Source organism: Nuphar pumila, chromosome 8, assembly GCF_984573655.1.
Source record: "Nuphar pumila chromosome 8, dmNupPumi1.hap1.1, whole genome shotgun sequence".
NCBI classification, from domain to species: domain Eukaryota; kingdom Viridiplantae; phylum Streptophyta; class Magnoliopsida; order Nymphaeales; family Nymphaeaceae; genus Nuphar; species Nuphar pumila.
This window is the reverse complement of record NC_143256.1, coordinates 110141623-110161811: the sequence shown is the minus strand read 5'-3', so window position 1 is coordinate 110161811 and position 20189 is coordinate 110141623. Positions and strand designations below refer to the sequence as shown.

At 39.0% G+C, this 20189-nt stretch overlaps 1 protein-coding gene across 2 annotated transcripts; it reads left to right on the top strand.

Moving 5' to 3' along the window:
• Positions 1-2388: 2388 nt before the first annotated feature.
• Positions 2389-19177, top strand: LOC149830197 (protein tesmin/TSO1-like CXC 5). 2 transcript variants are annotated; one of them, XM_090015735.1, is made up of 8 exons: positions 2389-2855; positions 5339-5452; positions 6682-6859; positions 9099-9458; positions 16813-16922; positions 17056-17150; positions 17451-17852; positions 17938-19177. In XM_090015735.1, exons 1-8 carry the CDS (start codon positions 2722-2724, stop codon positions 18165-18167), a joined length of 1623 nt encoding a protein of 540 aa, XP_089871861.1. In that variant the 5' UTR covers positions 2389-2721; the 3' UTR covers positions 18168-19177. The 2 variants fall into 2 exon arrangements, with proteins under 2 accessions (XP_089871861.1, XP_089871862.1); XM_090015736.1 differs by lacking the exons at positions 2389-2855; positions 5339-5452 and adding an exon at positions 5890-5916.
• Positions 19178-20189: the final 1012 nt, after the last annotated feature.

Here is a 20189-nt window from a genome sequence, read left to right as displayed (position 1 = left end):
GGGAGGTAAAGAGTTCCTCCTGGAGAAGGTCATGAACACCAATCCTTTCACTCTCTCTCCCTTCTCTCTCTACTTATGTGCTTGATTTAGAGTTTTTGCCCTTACAGAAGGGGGGTTCGGGGGCTCCCCCCCGGCGCGAATCCCGCTGCGCGGTCAACGGGCGAGGGTCCAGGGGGGGCCGCCCCTGGCGGGGGGCTCGGGGGGCAGCGCCCTCCGGACCAAATTTTTTTTGGGCCTTCCAACAATGATTTGTAGTATTATCGGGCTTTCCTACAACAATTTGTAGTATTTTCGGGTCTTCAACGAAACACTATAGTGATTTGCGGAAGACACTACAAATCGCTATAGCGATTTGTAGTGTCTTCCGCAAATCGCTATAGCGATTTATAGATTCTTCCGCAAATCGCTATAGCAATTGTGTCTTCCGCAAATCGCTATAGCGATGTGTAGTGTTATTCAATAAGCAAATCACTGTAAATCGCTACCCGAATTAGGATCAACTTGTCAGGGCCATATCTCCCTAACCGGAGGTCATATTCCAAATCCGTAAAAAGTGATGTCTTTGTTATTGAGTCTAGTTTATTTCTGTAAATTTTCAGCGATTTCTATTGTCATTTCATTGCCCATTTTAACTTCAACGATACATTATAACCACAATCATCAAAAGAAAGATTGCCCAAGCTAAGAGTCTTGAGAGTGTAGAGGAGGGCCTCACCACCCACCGAACAACAAAAAATACAACGACTCAACTTCAAGTGCAGTAAGGACCAAGAGTCAAATAAATTTAGAGGCAGCTCATCAGTAAGAACCCACAACAGTCAATGTGCAGGTCAGTCGGTGCTTGATGGAGCAATGTAGGATCTTCTGATGGACCTCCCTCCTGTAAGGGCAAAAGGTCATGAACACGCTGGGAGGAGCCCTCAGACCCCCCTTCTGTAAGGGTAAAAACTCTGAATCAGACTCCATAACTCTTCAAGTTGAATGATGCTACTCACACTGGGAGGAGCTCTCAGACCCCCCTTTTTGTAAGGGTAAAAACTCTAAATCAGACTCCACAACTCTTCAAGTTGAATGATGCTACCCCAGACCCCTCTCATTTAGTTGAATGATGCTACCCATGCTGGGATGAACCCCCAAACCCTCCTCCTGTAAGGGTAAAAACTCTGAATCAGGCTCCACAACAGTCAATGTGCAGGTCAGCCGGTGCTTGATGAAGCAATGTAAGATCTTCTGTTGGATGTGTATAGAAGCAGAAATAGAAGGGAGAGAGTGTGTGAGAGGGTTGATGTTCATGACCTCTTTCAGGGGAGATTTCTTTCTCGGATAATCCTCCAGTGCAGAGACTAGGTCTTAAATAATCATCTTTGGGGCACTTAAGTCTTTACAACCACTCATTTTCAAGAATCATCATTTTTTTTGGCACCAATGGAGGAGAGGGTACTTAAGTCTTTGCAATCGCATCAAACTCCAACGCTAATTAATGCTGACAAACATGGGGATACGAGACACACATGCTTACATACGTGGTGCTCTTTGGGACCCCCCGAGCATGAGATGTAGCTAACTGCCCTGTTGGGGGGGGGAACATATAACCTGCTTTGGTTCAAAACCCTCTGTACGTGTTTATCCTTTTTTTTATGTAAGACATAGTTGACCTTTATGCTGTATCGGTAACCTGTCTGAAATAAACCTGACCCATTGACAACTCTAGGAACACGCCTCTTTGAGTGTCTGTGGTCCTGGGGTGTTTGATTACACAGACAGCGGTGTCTGGAGGTCGCTACTGTCTGTGCTCCGCACCCCCAACACAAACAGCGGACGAATGAGCTTTGCTCACATACATGGTTTTTCAGTGTTTAGAATGATAAGTGATGGACTTTTTCAGGGTGGAGACGTGGACGAAGATTTTACTCATGAGGTAGGGGTAGAAGTCCAGAGATGGAGGACAAAATTTTAAGACAAGCGGAGTTAGGACAATTTTTTTTTTGTAAAGTCGAACGGGCATTCAGTGAAGAAGGTTATTGATGTCCTTGACTCATATGAAAGGACTATTTTAGTAAATTAGCTCCACTCATGCTCAGTAGGGTGATAGGGCAGCTAGCGCAACCAACCTTTGGCTTCAGCGGGTCTCTATCGTCAGGCCAATTTTTCGAGAGTCCAAAATATCGGATTTACCCTTTTCAGCCGCGACCCGTAACGCACTCGCCCAAGATATCATCCCGAGACCGACGGCAGAGTACTCACCATCAGAACAACCGTTGAATTCGGGTCGTCGGATCGACTCCATCTACCTTCACCGTCCGATGGGCCCACGACCGACGATCTCACCGTAGAATATTATGAATTCAATTTCAAAAGGCTGAGAGGGAGGAGAGAAGGCATACTGGTGCTTCGGCTCGTTCCTCTTTTTTTCTCTCCTCCCTCTTTTTCCAAATTTCGACGCGAAATCCCCTCCCTTTTTATCCCCGCCACGCCCCTCCGTCGATCGGAATCCGCCGGCTTCCGGTGTTTCCTGCCGTTCTCCGGCCTCATTTTCCGGGATTCCTGCGAAGGCCTCCCACCTCGCTGCCGGATTGTTTCCCTTCCTGCCCCCCTCGCTTTTGAGCGATCGCTCAAGGAATTTGGGTTTCCGATTGCCGTGCTGTGAATTCTCACCTTTGGATGAGAGAATCGTCCGTGCCAGGCATGCGAATTCGGCCACCCCGCTGAGGTGGAGTCTTGATGGAGCAAGGGCTCCAGCAGGTGGATTTCGGAGGGAAGAAGCTAGCTGCTAGGCAGCTGGACTTCACCGGAATCTGCAGCACCTCCGTTGCTGTGTCCGAGCCGCTGTCTCGCCCTGCCGCGATTCCCGTGTTGTGAGTACCCTCGTCGTCCTGCGTCATCCTCGCTCAATTTCGTGTGCATCGTGTTCTCTTTGTTGATGGGGGTTCAATTCTTTGATTTAATGGAGTTTCTTTCTATTTCCATGTGTTTTTGGGAGATTCAGAAAGTATTATGGCGCAGAGATTGTCGGGGATAGCTGCTTTGCTTATCTATTTAATTTTTTTGTTTTCCTGAGGGAATTTCTGGATTTGTGCAATCATTTTGATCTTTAGGTGTTTTTATAATGTCGGTTTGTGTTCCTATTTTTCTCATATGATGGCTATTTTGTAGCACTTATTTTGCATAATTTGATTTAAATCGTTGCTTTGTTTCGGTCTTAGATTTCAAACTTACTGAAGGAAATGCATAGCGAATTGTGTGAAGTTTTTTACCGAGATGAATGTCTTGTTTTCCTCCATCTTCTTCGTTATCTCCTTTGAAAATTTATTTCTTCGTTTTTTCTCCTGGAAATTACTGCGATTAGCGTAATAAGATTATGAATTAAAAGAGAATTGATTTTTTTATATGCATCACAGGCGGACTTCTTCCTCTTCTCGTTTTATTTGCTACAAATTTCAAATGATTTTTTTTCTTATTTTTTCTTTTCTGCTTTGGTTTTCAACTGACAACCCTTTTTTAATAATTTAAATGACTAGAAATATATATTTATTCTCTTTTGAAAATCCTTAGCGTGGATAATAATGATGTAATACACGCCTCTGAAGATGTAATTTGAAATATGCATCTCTGTCGTATCTCCTTGTCTTGTTTTCCCCCTTTTTTCCTATTTGGTTTTCTTTCTGTACTAAAATAATATGCAGTGTGCTTTTTGAAGCATGCTGGTGGTGGTCAAAACAGTAAAGCTTTCATGGTAATTTGGACATTAGAGGTTAGACGCATTGAAAGCATATCTAAGAAGAGAAATCGTTAACTATTGTTTGAGTATGATAGTGTTGAGTAGTCCCCATGGAAAGAATTGATGTTGCTTTGCGAAGATCGATAAGCATCTGTTTGATTGGATTCATAAATAGGCTCCCATTGATGAGAAGTTGCATCTTGACCAAGGCAATATCTGGTTTTATGGACCATCTTATATTCATATGCAATTAGTGTGATAATTATAAGGATGAAGTTGGTCCTTGTCAATGAATGTTATGGTTCACTATCAGAGGAGTTATTATTTACTAATTACTATAAGCAGTGTAAAAGGTGTGGCTTTGTAGCATACATGTGTCTTACGCACTAATGGTGGATAAAACCTACCTAGTTGAAGTACTTGCCCTGTAAATGCCGCTAGAGTGTCAAATGTTGGTCTTTTTATTTTCCTATATTTCATATGCCCTTTTGAAATTTGTGCCAGATGTTCCATCATGGTTTGTTTTAGTGTTGCAATATTAGATGTGCTACCAACAAATTCAATCAAATCAACTATGGTCACAGATATTACTTGTATGTCCTTGACTTGGATCCAGCAGACCCAGCCTAGAAGGAAACATTATTGTGACCCTCAAGGAAAAATCCTGGATCTGCCACTAATCTAGTAGGTTGTATTGTTGCACACTTCTCATTTCTCAATTGAAACTGCATCTTACCATTGCCTTGTTTTGTGATGCATGCTATTCGACAACTTATTTCCAAACAGAGATAAATATTGTATAATTGGTTGGATTTAAATGAAAGTGTTAGTTAATCAGAACATCTAGGAATGTCATTTAAATGGTTTGCACATGTCTTATAGTGGCATGAAACCATTTCCTACACAAAAGGATGTCTGAGATGCACTGGATGGAACTAGCAAAAGGAGAAGATGATCAAAGGAGTGGAGGGAGGCGAGGTGGCACAAAGGAATATAGAAAGGTTGAAAGTTTAACACAGATATACAAAAAATGAAAAAAAAAACATTGCAAACCTGAGCGAGTGATGATTTCTTTAATTTCTCAATCAAATAGTTCTGTTACACCAGTTTCTTATCATTTCCTTTTTTCCAACAATCTATCTTTTGGTATTATTGTCAATATATTTACAATCTTTTCTCTCCATTTTGTTAATAATTGTTCTCATTCACAGTTTGCTGAGATTTTCCCAAGAAAAACACAGAGTGCTTGCTTGTCAGTCTGAAATGAAAAAGTTCTATACTTTAGACGTTTTCTGCAGAATAGCTCACATAGATGCTTTGTTTCTTTTGTTTGTTTGAATCCATAGTTTTCTATTTGCTGTTAATATTGTCAGTGATTATTTGGCACTAATATTTGTGTTGTAGGTTTTCTCTATCATGTATTGGAAGTAATTATTAAGGTATTTTTCCAATTAGGCAGCAATTGGTTGTTTTTCTTCGTAGAGCCATGAAAAAGGCTGTTGAAAAACTTTAGTTTTTGTTTAAAAATGTAAAATAAAAATTTGTTTTCCTGATCTTTTTCTTTTCATTTGGTGTTCGTGATATGCCATCTTTTTGCATTCTGATGTTCTTTTAATACAGAAAGCCAGAATCACCAAGATCTTCAAGACCTCCCCGCCCGATTTTTGATTCAAAAGATGGTACTCCAAAGAAATCAAAACAGTGCAACTGCAAGCATTCAAAATGCTTGAAATTGTAAGTGCCTCGTGTTTTGATATGTTTCTACAAAAGTAATTTTTTGTACTAAATTAATTTTTTGGTCATGTTGTGCAAACCTATGCGTGTGTGAAAGCTGAAATCCGAAACAACTGAGGATGCTGCATGTGTATCTGACACTGTGAGTTTGTAGAGACTGGAAACTGCTGAAGAAATGGTTATCGTAGCACATTGAAAATGCATAGGAAATGATTCCGATTTTTTTTTGTCCATCCTGAAGTCATTTGATGACTTTGGATCTCATGTCAAGGATTTGGAGCCTCCATGAATCCAAAACAAACCAAACACAGGATCTCTAACCCCTAGAACTAAGTATTTTGATTTTTTAGAAGGCTTTTCGTCCCCATTTTTTTGTCTTTTCCACTGGGATTTAAAAGCCAATGATCTCTGAACTCATTATATGAGACCCTGGATCTCTAATCACTGGAGTTTTAAGACATGAGGTAATCAGATCCACCCTTGAGGAAGCATACTTGCGTCAAAAAGAAGCACTTTCATAGGAAGGATGATTTTCTTTAGAAGGGCATGATATTTTTTGTATGATTAAAAATCTCCCCCTTCTGTGCATACAAATTTTTGCTCCTTGTCAAATTTTATTTATCATGATTTTCTTAACGAACGCATGCTTTACTGTTTGATATTCATGTTTTCTGTTAAATTGAAGTGTCAGTAAAAGGTAGTGCAGTTGAGAAGTGTGTTGCCTGATTTGAAAACTGTGATCTCTTTCATGATGCTTCTAGTGCACTTCTCACATTTTCAGGAAGCATGGTGAGTGCATGGTCCTTGTCAGCATGCACTTCCAGGCATACTATAATGCTCACAGTGCAACTTTGGAGTATACTTTTATATTCATATCTTTGACTAAACATTTGATTTAATGTCAGTCAGCTATCTATGTGTATTTATTACTAGACAATTGCTTTTCTTAAGCTGTCTTACTGCTGTTAGAATTCTGCGCTGAATTTGCAGTAAATACCATTAACATGGTGACTGCTGAAATATAAGTTCTGTTTTCTTTTTCCACATGTGACAATTGGGGTGGTACTGCTTGATTTCTCCAAGATTTGATGATGGGTGCTTTTAATTTACTTTGGTCATGTTGTTGCTAATTCAGAATATGAGTATGTGAGACTTTGTGTCAGTTTTCTCGGTTGAGTTTACTGAATCATGCATAGGAGTGACACTAATTTATTTTCTCCCTCTGCCAGGTACTGTGAGTGCTTTGCTGCAGGAATATACTGTGATGGATGCAACTGTGTTAACTGTTGCAACAATGTTGAAAATGAAGCTGTTAGATATGAGGCTGTTGAAGCTACACTAGAGCGTAACCCAAATGCATTTCGGCCAAAGATTGCTAGCAGTCCTATTGCTTCTAGGGATAGTCGGGTATACCTCTTGCATTTCACAATATTCTCAAGTATAATTGCTCAGCTTGCCCTTTTGAAAAAAAAAAGGTGTCTTGTGGCTGTTTTCTTGATACTTTTGGCCATTGTGTGTGTATGTGTGTGTGTCTGTGCCTGCATGCGTATGTGCGCTGGGGAGGGGGGTGGGGGCGTGCTTCCTGGCATGTGTGTGCGTGCATGGGGGATAAGTCTCTAGAGTGGATATGAGTGTTGTATCAATGTATTAGCGTGGTTTATTTACTAAAATTCATGTTTCACATCTAGTAATTTGGTGGGGAAAGTCATTTTATTGGAAGTTTCAATCTAAACACCCATTTTTTACTTTGAAATATATTAGTATTTAAATTTATTGATCCAGAGCACTTTCATGGTAAATCAACCATGACAAATCCATCTATATGGTCACATCTGCATAAAAATACATTAGTAAGATTCTACCAATTATATATATATATATATATATATACGGAATCTTAGTTAGTGAAAATCTTGCAATAATTTGAAAATTCTAGTTTTTCTTTAGAAATTCTCAGGAAAATATTGGCATGCATTACAATATAGAATATATAAATATATGCATAATATAAGAGCACAACAAAAATTGTTCTTATTGTATTAGTAACATGATAAAAAATGTTGATATTTTCAAAATAGATGATATCCTAGGAATGTCATATTTTTTAGGTATTATATCAGCCTTCAAAATATCGATTAAACAACAATTTTGAAACATAGGCAATATTTGTGTTTGTGTGCATGCGTGCGTCTAACTATATATATGTATATTGCAAATGCTGTCAGAAACTGACTTTTGTAGTTTTATTGTTGGATTTTGAAAATTCCTTGCCCCATCAATTGCACCCTTATAGTTGTGATTTGTCATGAAGTATCAGAGTCTGTTGTCTAAGTGATTTGACCTTTCATCACTCCACTTGTAAGTAGATGTTATCCTTGACATTTTGTCAATTGAGGAAACACCTCATGGAAATCAGCTTCATATGACAATAAGCCTTCTATTCAATGGTCCATTTGTGTGTTAGTTCAAGAAAGGAAAAAAATTCAGGCCTGAAGAACAAGTTGATTGGAGAATTGAAGGCATGGAGTTAACAACCTCTGTGGGCAAGGAAAATGGAGGAATAGTTGATGATGGTGGTTCTTCTAATTAGCTTCTATCAAGTATTTCTTTGAACATGTTTAATTCTTCATTATAGTTATTGAGGAAGAACGGTGCCCATTTGTTGAAGTTTCTTGTACGGGGCTTATCTCTGGATGTGGTTGTGGATTAGAGGAAAAAGTGGTACACAGTTGACATTGTTGGCTGTTTACTGCTTGGTGGAAGTCATAAAAAGTGAAAAGGAAGACCTTTTGGTGGTAGCCCTTCTAAATTAGTTGCCTTTTGCATGGATTCATGCTTTGGCACAAAAGACCTTGGGATGACATCAAAGCCCCAGACTTGGAGTAAATTTTGTTTGCTTATGCCATATAGGTGCAAGTTTCTGATTTCATAACTTTAGTTGCTCCAGACTCCTATTTTTTCATTATCTGTTTCATATTGCAGCAATTGACATGTCACCTCTCCACCCCCTATCTTAATTAATAATTAATGGAAATTCCCCTTGATTGAAAATAATAAAGAAGAAGAAAGAATGGGACAGTTTCTTCTTCATGGTGAACCTGTTTAGGTATGATCATGAACTGTAAATTATATTTTTTATCTGTGGAACTGTGTTAGGTAGTAACTAGAACTTGGTAGCAAGTAATTGCAGTTAAATTGTCTCGTGGCTGCGATATTGTAAGCATTTCACTAGCTGTTCACGTTTTGCTTGCTTTCACATAGTGGTTGTTAATGTCTTTTTTCTTTCATTGGTGCTCTAATCTTATACTTTATGCACAGCTTACATTATAAGCGATTCTTGATGCTCTATATTTTTGGAAATTTGCAACAGTTTTAAAAGGACTGCTATTTGTCATGAAATTAATTCCACCATACTTCTTCATGCTAGAACTTAAGTAAATGGTTATGTCAGGGATTTTAGCTTTCGCAGATGGTAGACTTATTGAACTGTTGATGTCTTAGCCAACAATAGAAAACTCATTGTGACCAGTTCATCTACTTCCTGCAAGAGCTTCATTCATTGTTCTGAACTTAGGCTGTCAATAGATTCTCCCTTTTTTTCCCTATGTATCTCACTAATATACTGCATGGCTTGACATTGTTTCAGGAAGAAACAGGGGAGATGCCTCTGGTAGGAAAACACAACAAAGGATGCCATTGCAAAAAGTCAGGGTGTCTCAAGAAGTACTGTGAGTGCTTCCAAGCCAGTGTTCTTTGCTCTGAAAACTGCAAATGCATGGATTGCAAGAACTTCGAAGGTAGTGAAGAGAGAAGAGCTCTCTGTCATTCTGATCCCAACATGGCCTTGAACTATATCCAGCAGGCAGCTAATGCTGCCATCACTGGGGCTATTGGATCATCAGGTTTTGCCTCCCCTCCACTGAACAAGAAGAGGAGAAACCAAGAAAATTTCTATGGCATGGCACTTAAGGATCCTTCTAATCAAAGGCTTGCTCAATTTCCTCAGGTATGTTTGAACTGGAAGGCCTTTGAAGATGTGTCTTTTTTATCTTTTTTTGTTGCTGTTGTTTCTGCTTTAATTGTCGAAAAGTTTGCCAATCAGGTAGTTGAGAAAATGTGATGATCAACTCCTCTAGTCTTTATGTCCTCTAAGGGGTGTTTGATGGCAAGGAGACAAACTTCCTTTTTTCTTGAAAATGGGTAGGCCCACCTAAAATCCAAAAACTTCTTCTCATAGAAGTAACTCATCCATTTTTCTCTGGAAAAGTCATAAGAAATGTGGGATCTCCATCCATGTTCAGATCCAAATAAATACAGTTTTTATCTATCCTATTGGTCTGCCATGCATCTGTTATTTTATATATATATATATATATATATATATATATATATATATATATATATGTGTGTGTGTGTGTGTGTGTGTGTGTGTGTGTGTGTGTGTGTGTGTGTGTGTGTGTGTGTGTGCGCACTTAAGTAATATATATATTCTTTCAGTCTTGTAATAGTTAATGCTTTATAGGGGCATTTTGGTCATTTTACATACGATAGTAACTGTTTACTAGAAACAGTATTTTCTTATTTTTCTTTTTCTTTTTTGTCATTTCATTTGGCCATTGGGGGCTCTATGGTCTTTTGACCATAGAGTACTCCCCAACGGACATAAATATGACCGAGCTCCCAATGGCCTCCCTCTCTTGTGTGTTATGTATATATAGGGGTGGTATTCCCCCTATTTCTTAATGCTTTTAGCTCAAGCATTTACTCAATAAAACCCTATTTTTTAACTCTTTGTGTTGCCATTATTGGCTCTTGTATTGTCCCATTGTGGACTTGTGCTTATGCATTTTGTAATTGTGTTCTTGTAAACCCTTAGAGGCCTTTGTTTACGGTTTTCACATATCTCATTACAGCATCCTATGTTCTATAGTCTCTGGAGTCTTTTTTCAATCTGCTTTCAAAGAGAGAGGATGCTTTCACTCGACCCCAATCTGTTTTTTCAGTGGAACTTCATTAGAATTGGCCACATCTTCCATTCACCATGTTACAAATTGATTATATGTAAATTACAGTACATACACATATATATTTATATATATATATATATATATAATATATAATCTGCTGAAGTACAATATTATATATGCTGAAATACAATGTATATAATATATAATATAACTGAAATACAGTGTAATTAACAGGAAGAAGAAGAAAAAAAAAGGAAGAGGAAGGAAAACGAATAACACACAAAAGCACAGTAACATATATATATATATATATATATATATATATATATATATAATATAAACAGAGAGAGAAGCACAAAAACATATCAGTATAATCAACAAATTATGAATTCGGCCTTTCACAGAAAAAATCACGAAAAACACACATGCATGTAATATATTACATAATAAGTAATGCTAAACATGCTTTGGGGCTTTTATAGAAAAATTCATAGAAACAAATAAAAATTCAGAAAGTAATTACTATGCATATATCAACAAAATTAACATGCTTCAGGCTTTTATATAAAAAATTAATCAATAAAATTAACTATGCATGCTTTCAGAGAAAAATAAAAATCAAACTAATAAAATTCAGAAAAATAAAAACATACAACTAAAAATCAAACATATATCAGAGGCGGAGGAAGAAGAACAGGGGAGAAGAAGAAAAAGAACATGGGAGAACAAGGGAGAAAAGAAAGAAACACGGGGAGAAGAATAGACAGAGGAAGAAGGAGAAGAGAAAAATGAAGAGGGGGAGAAAGAAGGAGGAAGAAGAGGGAGGAGGAAGAACAAGCGAGCGGAAGGAAAGAAGAACTAGGGGAGAAGAGGAAGAAACAATGGGGGAAGAAGAGGCGGAGGAAGACGGGGAAGAGAAAAATGAAGAGGGGGAGAAAGAAGAAAGGAGAGAAAGAAGAGGGGACGAGAAAAAGGGGGAAGGATGGAGCGGAAGGAAAGAAGAACAAGGGAGAAGAAAAAGGAGAGAGAGAAAAGCATACGCCACCTGTAGGTGAGTCGTGAGCTAGGTTTTCTTCTTCTTCTTGCTGAGAGAGAGAGAGAGAGAGAGAGAGAGAGAGAGAGAGAGAGAGGCGCGTACGACGTACCTCCTCCTCTTCTTCTTCTTGCTGCAAAAGATGAAAAGAAAGAGCGAGAATGAGAGAGAGAGAGGAGCTCATACGGCGTACCTCCTCATTTTCTTGTTCTTTGTCTTCTTGCTGTGAGAGAGAGAGAGAGAGAGAGAGAGAGAGAGAGAGAGAGAGAGAGAGAGAGAGAGAAGCATGTACCTCCTCCTCCTCTTCTTCTTCTTCTTCAGGTTGTAAAAAACTGAGAGGTGGAGAGAGAAAGGGAACGCGAAAGGGCGACAATGGGAGAGAGGGTGAAAAAACCCTCTTTCTCCTTTTTATAGGGTCCACCGTGGTCAACAAAAAAATAGGCAAAAAATGTTACAGTGCCTAGGCGGTAAAGTAGGGCCTCATTGCCCAAACCTAGTTGCCCAGGCGGTGGGGCTGTGCTTAGGTCACCTAGGTGCCGTCTTTGACAACCAAGGTAAAACTGGATGATATTAATTACTTATTTTGGTTTGACTTTATGCTGGCCATTGTTGATGGCAAGGGGTTGTGGGGCTTTCTTGATGGGGCTGTAGTGAACCCCAAATCTGGAGACCAAAACTATGAGAATGCAATCAAGGAATGAAAAATGAATAATGCTAAGGTTAAGTCATGGATTCTTGGCTCAGTAGAGCCAAGAATTGTTATGAATATCTTGAAATTTGTGGAGGCTAAAGATGCTTGGGGCTAACCTCAAGCAGGTCTATATGCAAGAGAATTAGGCAAGGCAATATCAGTTGATGCAAGACCTGAGAGCTCTAATACAAGGAAGCAAATCAGTCGAAGAATATCACTCTGAAATGCAGTTGATCTAAGACTCCTTGGTTTTGATAGACAATAATAAGAAGTGTGAAAAGTGTATGGACTGCAAGGTATGTATTAAAGCAGAAATACAATCCAGGGAGACAATGAGAGTGATTGAGTTTCTTATGGGATTGCGTACTGAGTTTGATAGTGTTAGGAGTGCTATCATTCACCGAACATTTCTTCCTTAGGTTACTTAGGCTCTTTATGAAATTATTGCTAAGGAGATTAAAATAAAATCACTTTAGTCCTACTATAGTGACTTAGTCATGGTTGCAGCCAAGCAGTTCAATAACTATGGTGGAGCAAAGATGGGAGCTCCCAAGTATGATATGAATAGTGTGCGTTGTCAGTATTGTAAGGAGATGGGACATATGAAAAAATCATGTCCCATATTAAGGAAGAAGGGAATGAAGATGGGAGGGAGTGCAAGAGTGTTAGGGATTGCAAGGGGAGAAAAGAATGTTGCGAAGGAGGAAATTCATGTCTCGGCTGCAACTTCTACCTCCACTGCCTTTTTTTGATGCTCAGGCCTCTGTTACCTCTAGACTCGAATAATTAGCTTAACAAGTCCAGCATCTTCTCCTCTTATCTACTTCCTTCAGCTTTGTCTGCTTTCACTGGTACATTTGGTTGTGCCTATGCAAGTATTCCTAACTTGACTTCGAGCTGGTTGATAGACTCAGGAACATCATGTTATATAACTGCAAACGAGTATGTATTAACCAATTGTAAACCATGTTGTGGTGCCTTTCGCATTGCAGATGGCTCCTTAATAACCATTTTAAATGTTTTATGTTACCTTTGAGTGTATTATGTGTGAAAAACTTAATGGTTTGAAAGTATTTCTTGTTTCTTCTCTTGTCATGAGCTTACTTTCTGTTGGTAAAACTACCCAATATAACTGTGATGTAAAGTTCACTCCTGATGTTTGTTATGTGCTTGATCGGTCATCAGAGAGGAGGATTTGGACTAGGCATAAGTGGGGCTATATTTACTTTCTGGATCAGTTGGATTAGAGTCCGGGAGTTGTTGGTGGATGTAAAGATGGTGCTGCAGTTTTGGATTCTTTGGGATTGTGGCATTGACGGTTGGGTCATGTTTCTAGTTCTAGGCATCAATTTATGTTATCCTTTGGTTTACTTGAAAGTATTTGTAAGTATGATGTTTGGATTGATGTCTAGTGTTGTGAGAGCTGTAGGTCGTCTAGAAGTCATTCTCTCTCATTTAGTTCTAAGGAAATTAAGTTTGTACTTCCCTTTGATATAGTTCATTCTGATGTATGGGGTCCTTCTCCTCTAGTGTCCAAAGAAGGGTCTGCGTATTTTGTGACATTTATTGATGATCTTACCAGATCTACATGGATATATTTTATGAGAAATCTAAGTGAATTGTTTGATATTCTTAAAAGATTCTATGTGTACATTGAGGCCCAGTTTGCAGCTAAAATGAGAACCCTACGTTTTGCCTCAGGGGGAGGATATATGAATAATGAGCTACATGATTTCATATTTGAAAAAGGGATTGTGCATCAGAGGACCTGTCCTGACACTCCAGAGAAAAACGGGGTGGCAGAGAGGAAGAATAAACACATATTGGAGATCACTAAAACATTGCTATTTAATAGTGGAACTCCTAAGGAGTTTTGTGTAGAAGCAATAAGAACAATTGTGCACTTGATAAATCGAATGCTCTTCAAGGTGGTTGGGAAAGTTTCTCCCTATAAAAGACTATTTGAAAAGGAACCAAATAATGACATATTGATAGTATTTGGGAGTATATGCTTTGTTAATTGTCCCCTAACGTTCTGAAGTGTTGTTTTATAGGATATTCTGAAGGACAAAATGGCTATAAATGCTTTGATCCTGTGAGCAAGAAAGTATGGACATCAAAACATGTGGAGTTCTGGGAACATGTGCCATTTTATAGTCAAAGTGATCTATCTAAGGAAGAAAATGAAGTCTACATTTTCCTTCTTTATACCTTTTTCAGAGGCTTTAGATAAAGACAATGACAAGGAATGAGTTATGTATATCAAGAGACCGTTGGAGGTTCATACACAATCATTTCTTGATCAACATGATCCAGAGGAAGATCCCTTGCCTGAGTTTGGTCCCAATGTCTCTCATACTGATCCTAACGAGTTAACACCTCCATCTTCTCCTATTCCTCAGGTGTATAGAAGTTCTAGATAATTTATTCTTCCTTCTAGATTTGTTTCTTATGAATCTTTTTCTGCTACTCATCAAGCTTTCCTGGTCATGATTCAATCTTATTATGAGCCAAAATCTTATGTGGAGGCTACGTTGGATCTAGAGTGGCAAAAGGCAATGACAGAGGAATTGAAGGCTTTGAAAAGGATGAAAGCTTGGGAGCTAGTCAAACTATCATATGGGAAAAATGTGGTTGGATGCAAGTGGGTTTATAAAATCAAGACAATGGAAGATGAATCCATCGAAAGATATAAGGCTCGTCTTGTATCTAGAGGTTACAGTTAGTAATATGAGATAGACTTTGCTGAGACCTTTGCATCGATGACACACATAACTACAATTGGAACCCTGATGGTAGTGGTTGTAGTCAAGGAATATGAAGTTACCTCAAGGGGTTGTCGATGAGGAGGGCAAAATGTGCAAATCGAAGAGGGTTTTGTATGGGTTGAAACAAGCCCCAAGGGCTTGGTTTGAAAAATGCAGTGCAACAATAGTGAGATTGGGATTTAGACAAAGCTATCATGAGTCGGTTTTGTTTGTAACATCTTCTGATAGGGGTCCACACCTTCTTTTGCTTTATGTAGATGATATGATCATCGTTGGAGATGATAGGGTAATGATTGCCAAAGTGAAGACAACTAGCCCAAAATTTTGGGATGAAAGAATTGGGAAAATTGAATTATTTTCCAGGTCTTGAAGTTGCATAATCCAAGCGAGGATATTTGTTGATTCAACACAAGTATGCACCCGATTTGATTAGTAAAGCAACACTTGCAAATGATAGAAAACAAGTGGACACTCCTATGAAAGCCAAATGTAACTTTAAGCATACTGATGGTGAATTACTCAGTGATCCTACAATCTATAGGCAATTAGTTGGGAGTTTGATTTATTTGACTATTTCAGGACCAAACATTATTTTTGCAGTTCACATGGTAAGCCAGTTCATGAGTACTCCTAGGTCATCTCACTTGGCTGTTATCCTAAGAATTATCAAATATATTAGGGGTACTATTCTCTATGGCTTGTTATTTTCTGCTACATCATCATGAGAGTTGAAAGCTTACTGTGATGCAGATTTTTGGGGGAGCTTCTCAGGATAGGCATTTCACCTCTGGATTCGGTGTAGTTTTTGGTGAATCTCTGATATCGTGGAAAAGCAAAAAACAACAAAGGATTGTTCTATCAACTACTGAAGCAGAATATCATGCTATGACTTAGATGACTGTCATTTGGTTGAGATAGTTGTTGCAGGATATGGGAGTGAGCATAGCAATTGCAATTACTTTGCATTATGACAATCAAAGTGCTATTCACATTGCCAAAAATCTAGAATTGCATGAGAGGATTAAGCATATTGAGATAGATTATCACTTTACTCGCCAAGTATATCAAGATAGAATCATCTCTTTGGGATATATTGGGACTTAGAGTCAGATTGTTGGTTGTTTTACGAAAAATTTGCCTTTAAAGGCTTTCCAATAATTCATTTTCAAGCTTGGGTTGATTGTGTTTTCATCACCTCAAGCTCGAGGGGGAGTGTTGAGGAAATGCCGAAGTATCATTTTGTGTAATACCGCTCTCAATTAAGTATTGTGTACATGCATTCTAATATAGGGGCATATCTGTAAAATAGCTTGTACACCACTTCAGTAGTTTTTGTCTTTTAGTGTACTTTATGGGGGTCGATCCCTACTCTTAATGTTGTAACCCTAATTAGTTCTCATTGAATAAGCTTCAAGTTCTTCCTCTTTTCTCTTCCTTCTCCTTCTTGAATGTATGTATGCCTCCATAAGTGAGCTCTATCACTAATAGGAATTGAGATCTTAACACCATTGGAAACACTTGTTCTTGCCTCCATGTTCTATCCATGAGGGTGAACACATGCTCCTGTGAGGTTGGTGCTGAATCCCAACTCCTTGTAATAGACCTGGTGTCAAAGGTGTCTTTTGCACATAATAGGGTTCACATGATGAATGGACCATATCTAAGCAGGCTTTCCTTTGTTGGAGAAACACTTAATACCTATTTGATAGTGAGTTGGTTTCCTCACCATAGTAATGCTTTCTCCAACTTATCTTGTGGGTCTAGAATCTGAGGTGACTGAGTTTTAACTAGCTTTTAAGGGATAAGATCATGTAACAGGCAACCAACTTTGTTGGTGATAAGAATTACTTGCTACTCAAGATTATGGAAAGTAATTTATTTCTTTTTTACTTGTTGTTCAGGCAAATCATCCAAAGGTGTCATCTTCCCCAGCATCCTCTTCCATGGTTTCTGCTTCTGCTTCTCGTGTGGCTGCTCCTACGGTCTTGGGCTCTTCAAAAATTTCTTACAGGTAGTGCATTTTTTCTTGTTGTCTTATTCTTTGTTTTATTTCAAAAGGTAATGGATCCAATTTCAAGGGTATTGGCAATTCATGTCTTCTTGTACTGTATCTAAAATGTGGTTTGTCTTAACCTTTGATTTAGGTCTCTGTTAGCAGATGTTGTCCAGCCAGAGGATGTGAAGGAGCTCTGCAAGCTTTTGGTAGTAGTTTCAGGAGAAGCTGCTAAAACATTTGCAGGTATTTAAAATGCTTCCCTATAAGTTTGTCTTCAAAATTTTAGGTTGTTTAGGTATGGTGCAACTGTAAAAAAACTCTAGGATTGGCTATATAAGTGCAGAAGTATGCACATTTCTCTGCCACTTCTCTAATGTGTTTATAGTCTGGAGCAACTCTATTGACAAAGAGAAATTCATGATTACAGCAAGCAACAAGCTGCACTTTGCATGAAATGGTGCTGGTTTTCCTTTATAGTTACTGAAGCTAAGCATAGTCTTGAGTTCCAATGCTGTTGATTACTAATTGATCTGAATTTTACAGGGAAAAATAACCAAAAGGGAAAAAAGATAGAGGTAGGTGGTCAGTCTCATAATCCCCAGGAGTTGGCCACAGAACCACAAGATGATTCTTGCAAAGCAGCTGAGGGCTCAAGTGCAAGCCAACCGGATGAAACAGGAGCAGATGAGTCAGGCTCAGATGATGCTGATGTGCAGAAGAGCAGGCCTATGTCACCTGGAACGCTAGCGCTCATGTGCGATGAGCAAGACACTATGTTCATAGCACCAGCATCTCCATCTGGAGTTCCAGGCCACGGCAGTAGCATGGCTTCACGGTTCCCATACAATGAGGGATCTCTGGAACTTTATGGAGAGCAGGAGAGGTGTGTTTTGACAGAGTTCCGAGATTGCCTTCGAAAGCTCATCACATTTGGAAGAATGAGAGGTAACCCTAGAGTGAAACTTTGTCCTGGAATTTGATGATGGTTGTTCAATGGTTGCTCAGAAATCAAATTTCTACATTTGTGCAGAATCACAATACTCTATGCATGCAGAAAACTCCGAGCTTTATGGAAGTCATCAAGAATCAGGGACTACAAGAGCTGCAGCATCAGCATGTGCCGAAATGCCCCAAACAGCAAACCTGGTTCCTCCGGCAAATCCGGTTACAGCAGTTCATAGCAATGGTTTGCCCATGAAGGTTGGGCGTCCTGTTGAGAACGGCGAAATGCATATAAAATTGGAGACACCAGATCAATGAAGGTCGGTTCATTAGCAAATTTGTTATAGTCTCCTGTTATCTTGAGCTGCTGTGTTTTCTCATCAGCGACTAACAGAGTATGAGCCAATGATGTTCGCCAATTGAAGGACCCCTTTTTTGGGGTCCATTTTTTTTCTCTTATTGTCATTAATGTATTTATATTTTTCTTTCAAGTTCTATATTTCAATCTTTTTCTTTTATATTTGGTCGACAAATAAAAATGAACAGAGAGGTACAGGATCAAGTTGAGTTTTGGCCTTGAAAGTGTCAGGATCGTGGTGTGTCCTGCCCCACTTTGATGTCTTGGGTATTATTACTGATTTTGCTGACCATGGACTTGTCGGTGAGTTTCCACACAGTGGCAGGCCTTTGATTGGTAAAACCCTTGATATACTTAGCTTTGACCTTGCAGCAAGAGATGCCCCTATGGGTTTCCACCCATTCAGGTGAGAAACCACGGCCACCTCTAACCAAGAAGGTGGAGCCCTTGTGGGCATGAATGAGTTTTTTGTTTGTGGTAGCGTGACTTAGTTGCACCATCGTGAAACTGCATGAAAAGAGAAGGAAAGAGGCTCGCAGGACACAGAAATCCAGAAACGAGTGGCTCAGGTGGGTTTGGTTCCGAAGTGGATTTGACTAGTGTGCGCCCAGGCCAAACTGATGCCATGCTAGTGAGCGTTGGTCCGCTGAACCTCATTGATCGAGAAGCGAAGATAGATCGAACGAGTGGAGGGGCGATAGCTTGAACGAGCATTGGGTGAACCACCTTTCTCGCAGCGCTGCAATCGCCACACAATAGAGTTGGTTCAGCGAAATGTTGGTCGTCCATGAATGAGTTCAGCAATTGGGGTGGACTCCATGGAATTATCTGGTTCACTGATTGGCTTTCTGTTGTATGATATCTGGTTTGGCGGATTTTGTTGTAATTAGTGGCTGAGCCAGAGATGTGTATTGCTCTTGAAATTTTGATAGTCTAAATTTACCTGTCGTTGGTGTGCTTGAATCCAAAATTGAATGGGGCGTTTGGTTTCAAGATCACCTGTCCAGATTGTGAGCTCACTAGATATATAGGATTATGGAGGTTGATATAGCGCGCTTGGAGAGAAACTTAATGAGCTAAGTTTTGCGATTATGGAACAGAATTATCACTTCTCTTTGTAATTAAAGCTTGTTAGATGAAAATGTCTGCCCACTAACCCAGAAAGAAATAAAATATGGGTGGCCTAGAGTGTACCTTTTATCAAGCCCACTGGTCCTGAAGCTTCATAGAGGATCCAAACTTGAGCAATCACACAATGAAGCTCATAATGGGCAATCACATGGCAGCATTGCATGGGGTTCACGGTATCTCAATGTGGGATCCACTCAAATAGATGCCTGGTGATTGACGTTATGAGCTTGCTTATGAGATTCCTGAGGATTGGATCCTGTCATGTCTGGGTTTGAATTTGTTGGGCGCTATCTCTAAGCTTTGCTTATGTTCATTAAGCCAACAAATGTGCTTTTGGGGTCAAATTTTACATTACAAACATGATCTAAAAACCTGTCACCATGTCATGTTTTTCAAAATTTCATCGAATCAATGTCACGTTTACAAGTCACGTACATGTATGTATCCATATCTTTGTGGCATGGGAACCACCAAGTCTCATGTGCTCAGGGGGTATGCTATTCTAGTCTAATGACTGTCAATGGATACTTGGGTACCTCAGATTGGACTTTGTAGAGATGGACACTTTTGAGATTTGAAACTCCAATTTGCATCACATTTTTCCTGGTCACTTTGGTTGGAATCATAGTGGCAGATATCGGCGATGTTTTCAAATATCACGATATTATCACTGTATTTTCACTAATCGATATTACAGATACAATATCGTGATATTTTGAAAATATCACCATTTTGATAATATTATCACGAGAATATCATGATAATATCAATTATTGTTACTGTTTTTATTTATTTTCTACATCTCAAATGTGGTTTTCTTCTTTATTTTGTATTTTTTACTTTTTTTATTA

What these genes read in the sequence shown, in the direction of transcription:
- LOC149830197 (XM_090015735.1), top strand. Translation starts at nt 2,722, where the DNA reads ATGGAGCAAGGGCTCCAGCAGGTGGATTTCGGAGGGAAGAAGCTAGCT. An exon ending in GGCTTGCTCAATTTCCTCAG is followed by an intron (nt 9,459 to 16,812) that starts GTATGTTTGAAC and finishes CTTGTTGTTCAG; the next exon opens with GCAAATCATCCAAAGGTGTC. An exon ending in AGCTGCTAAAACATTTGCAG is followed by an intron (nt 17,151 to 17,450) that starts GTATTTAAAATG and finishes TGAATTTTACAG; the next exon opens with GGAAAAATAACCAAAAGGGA.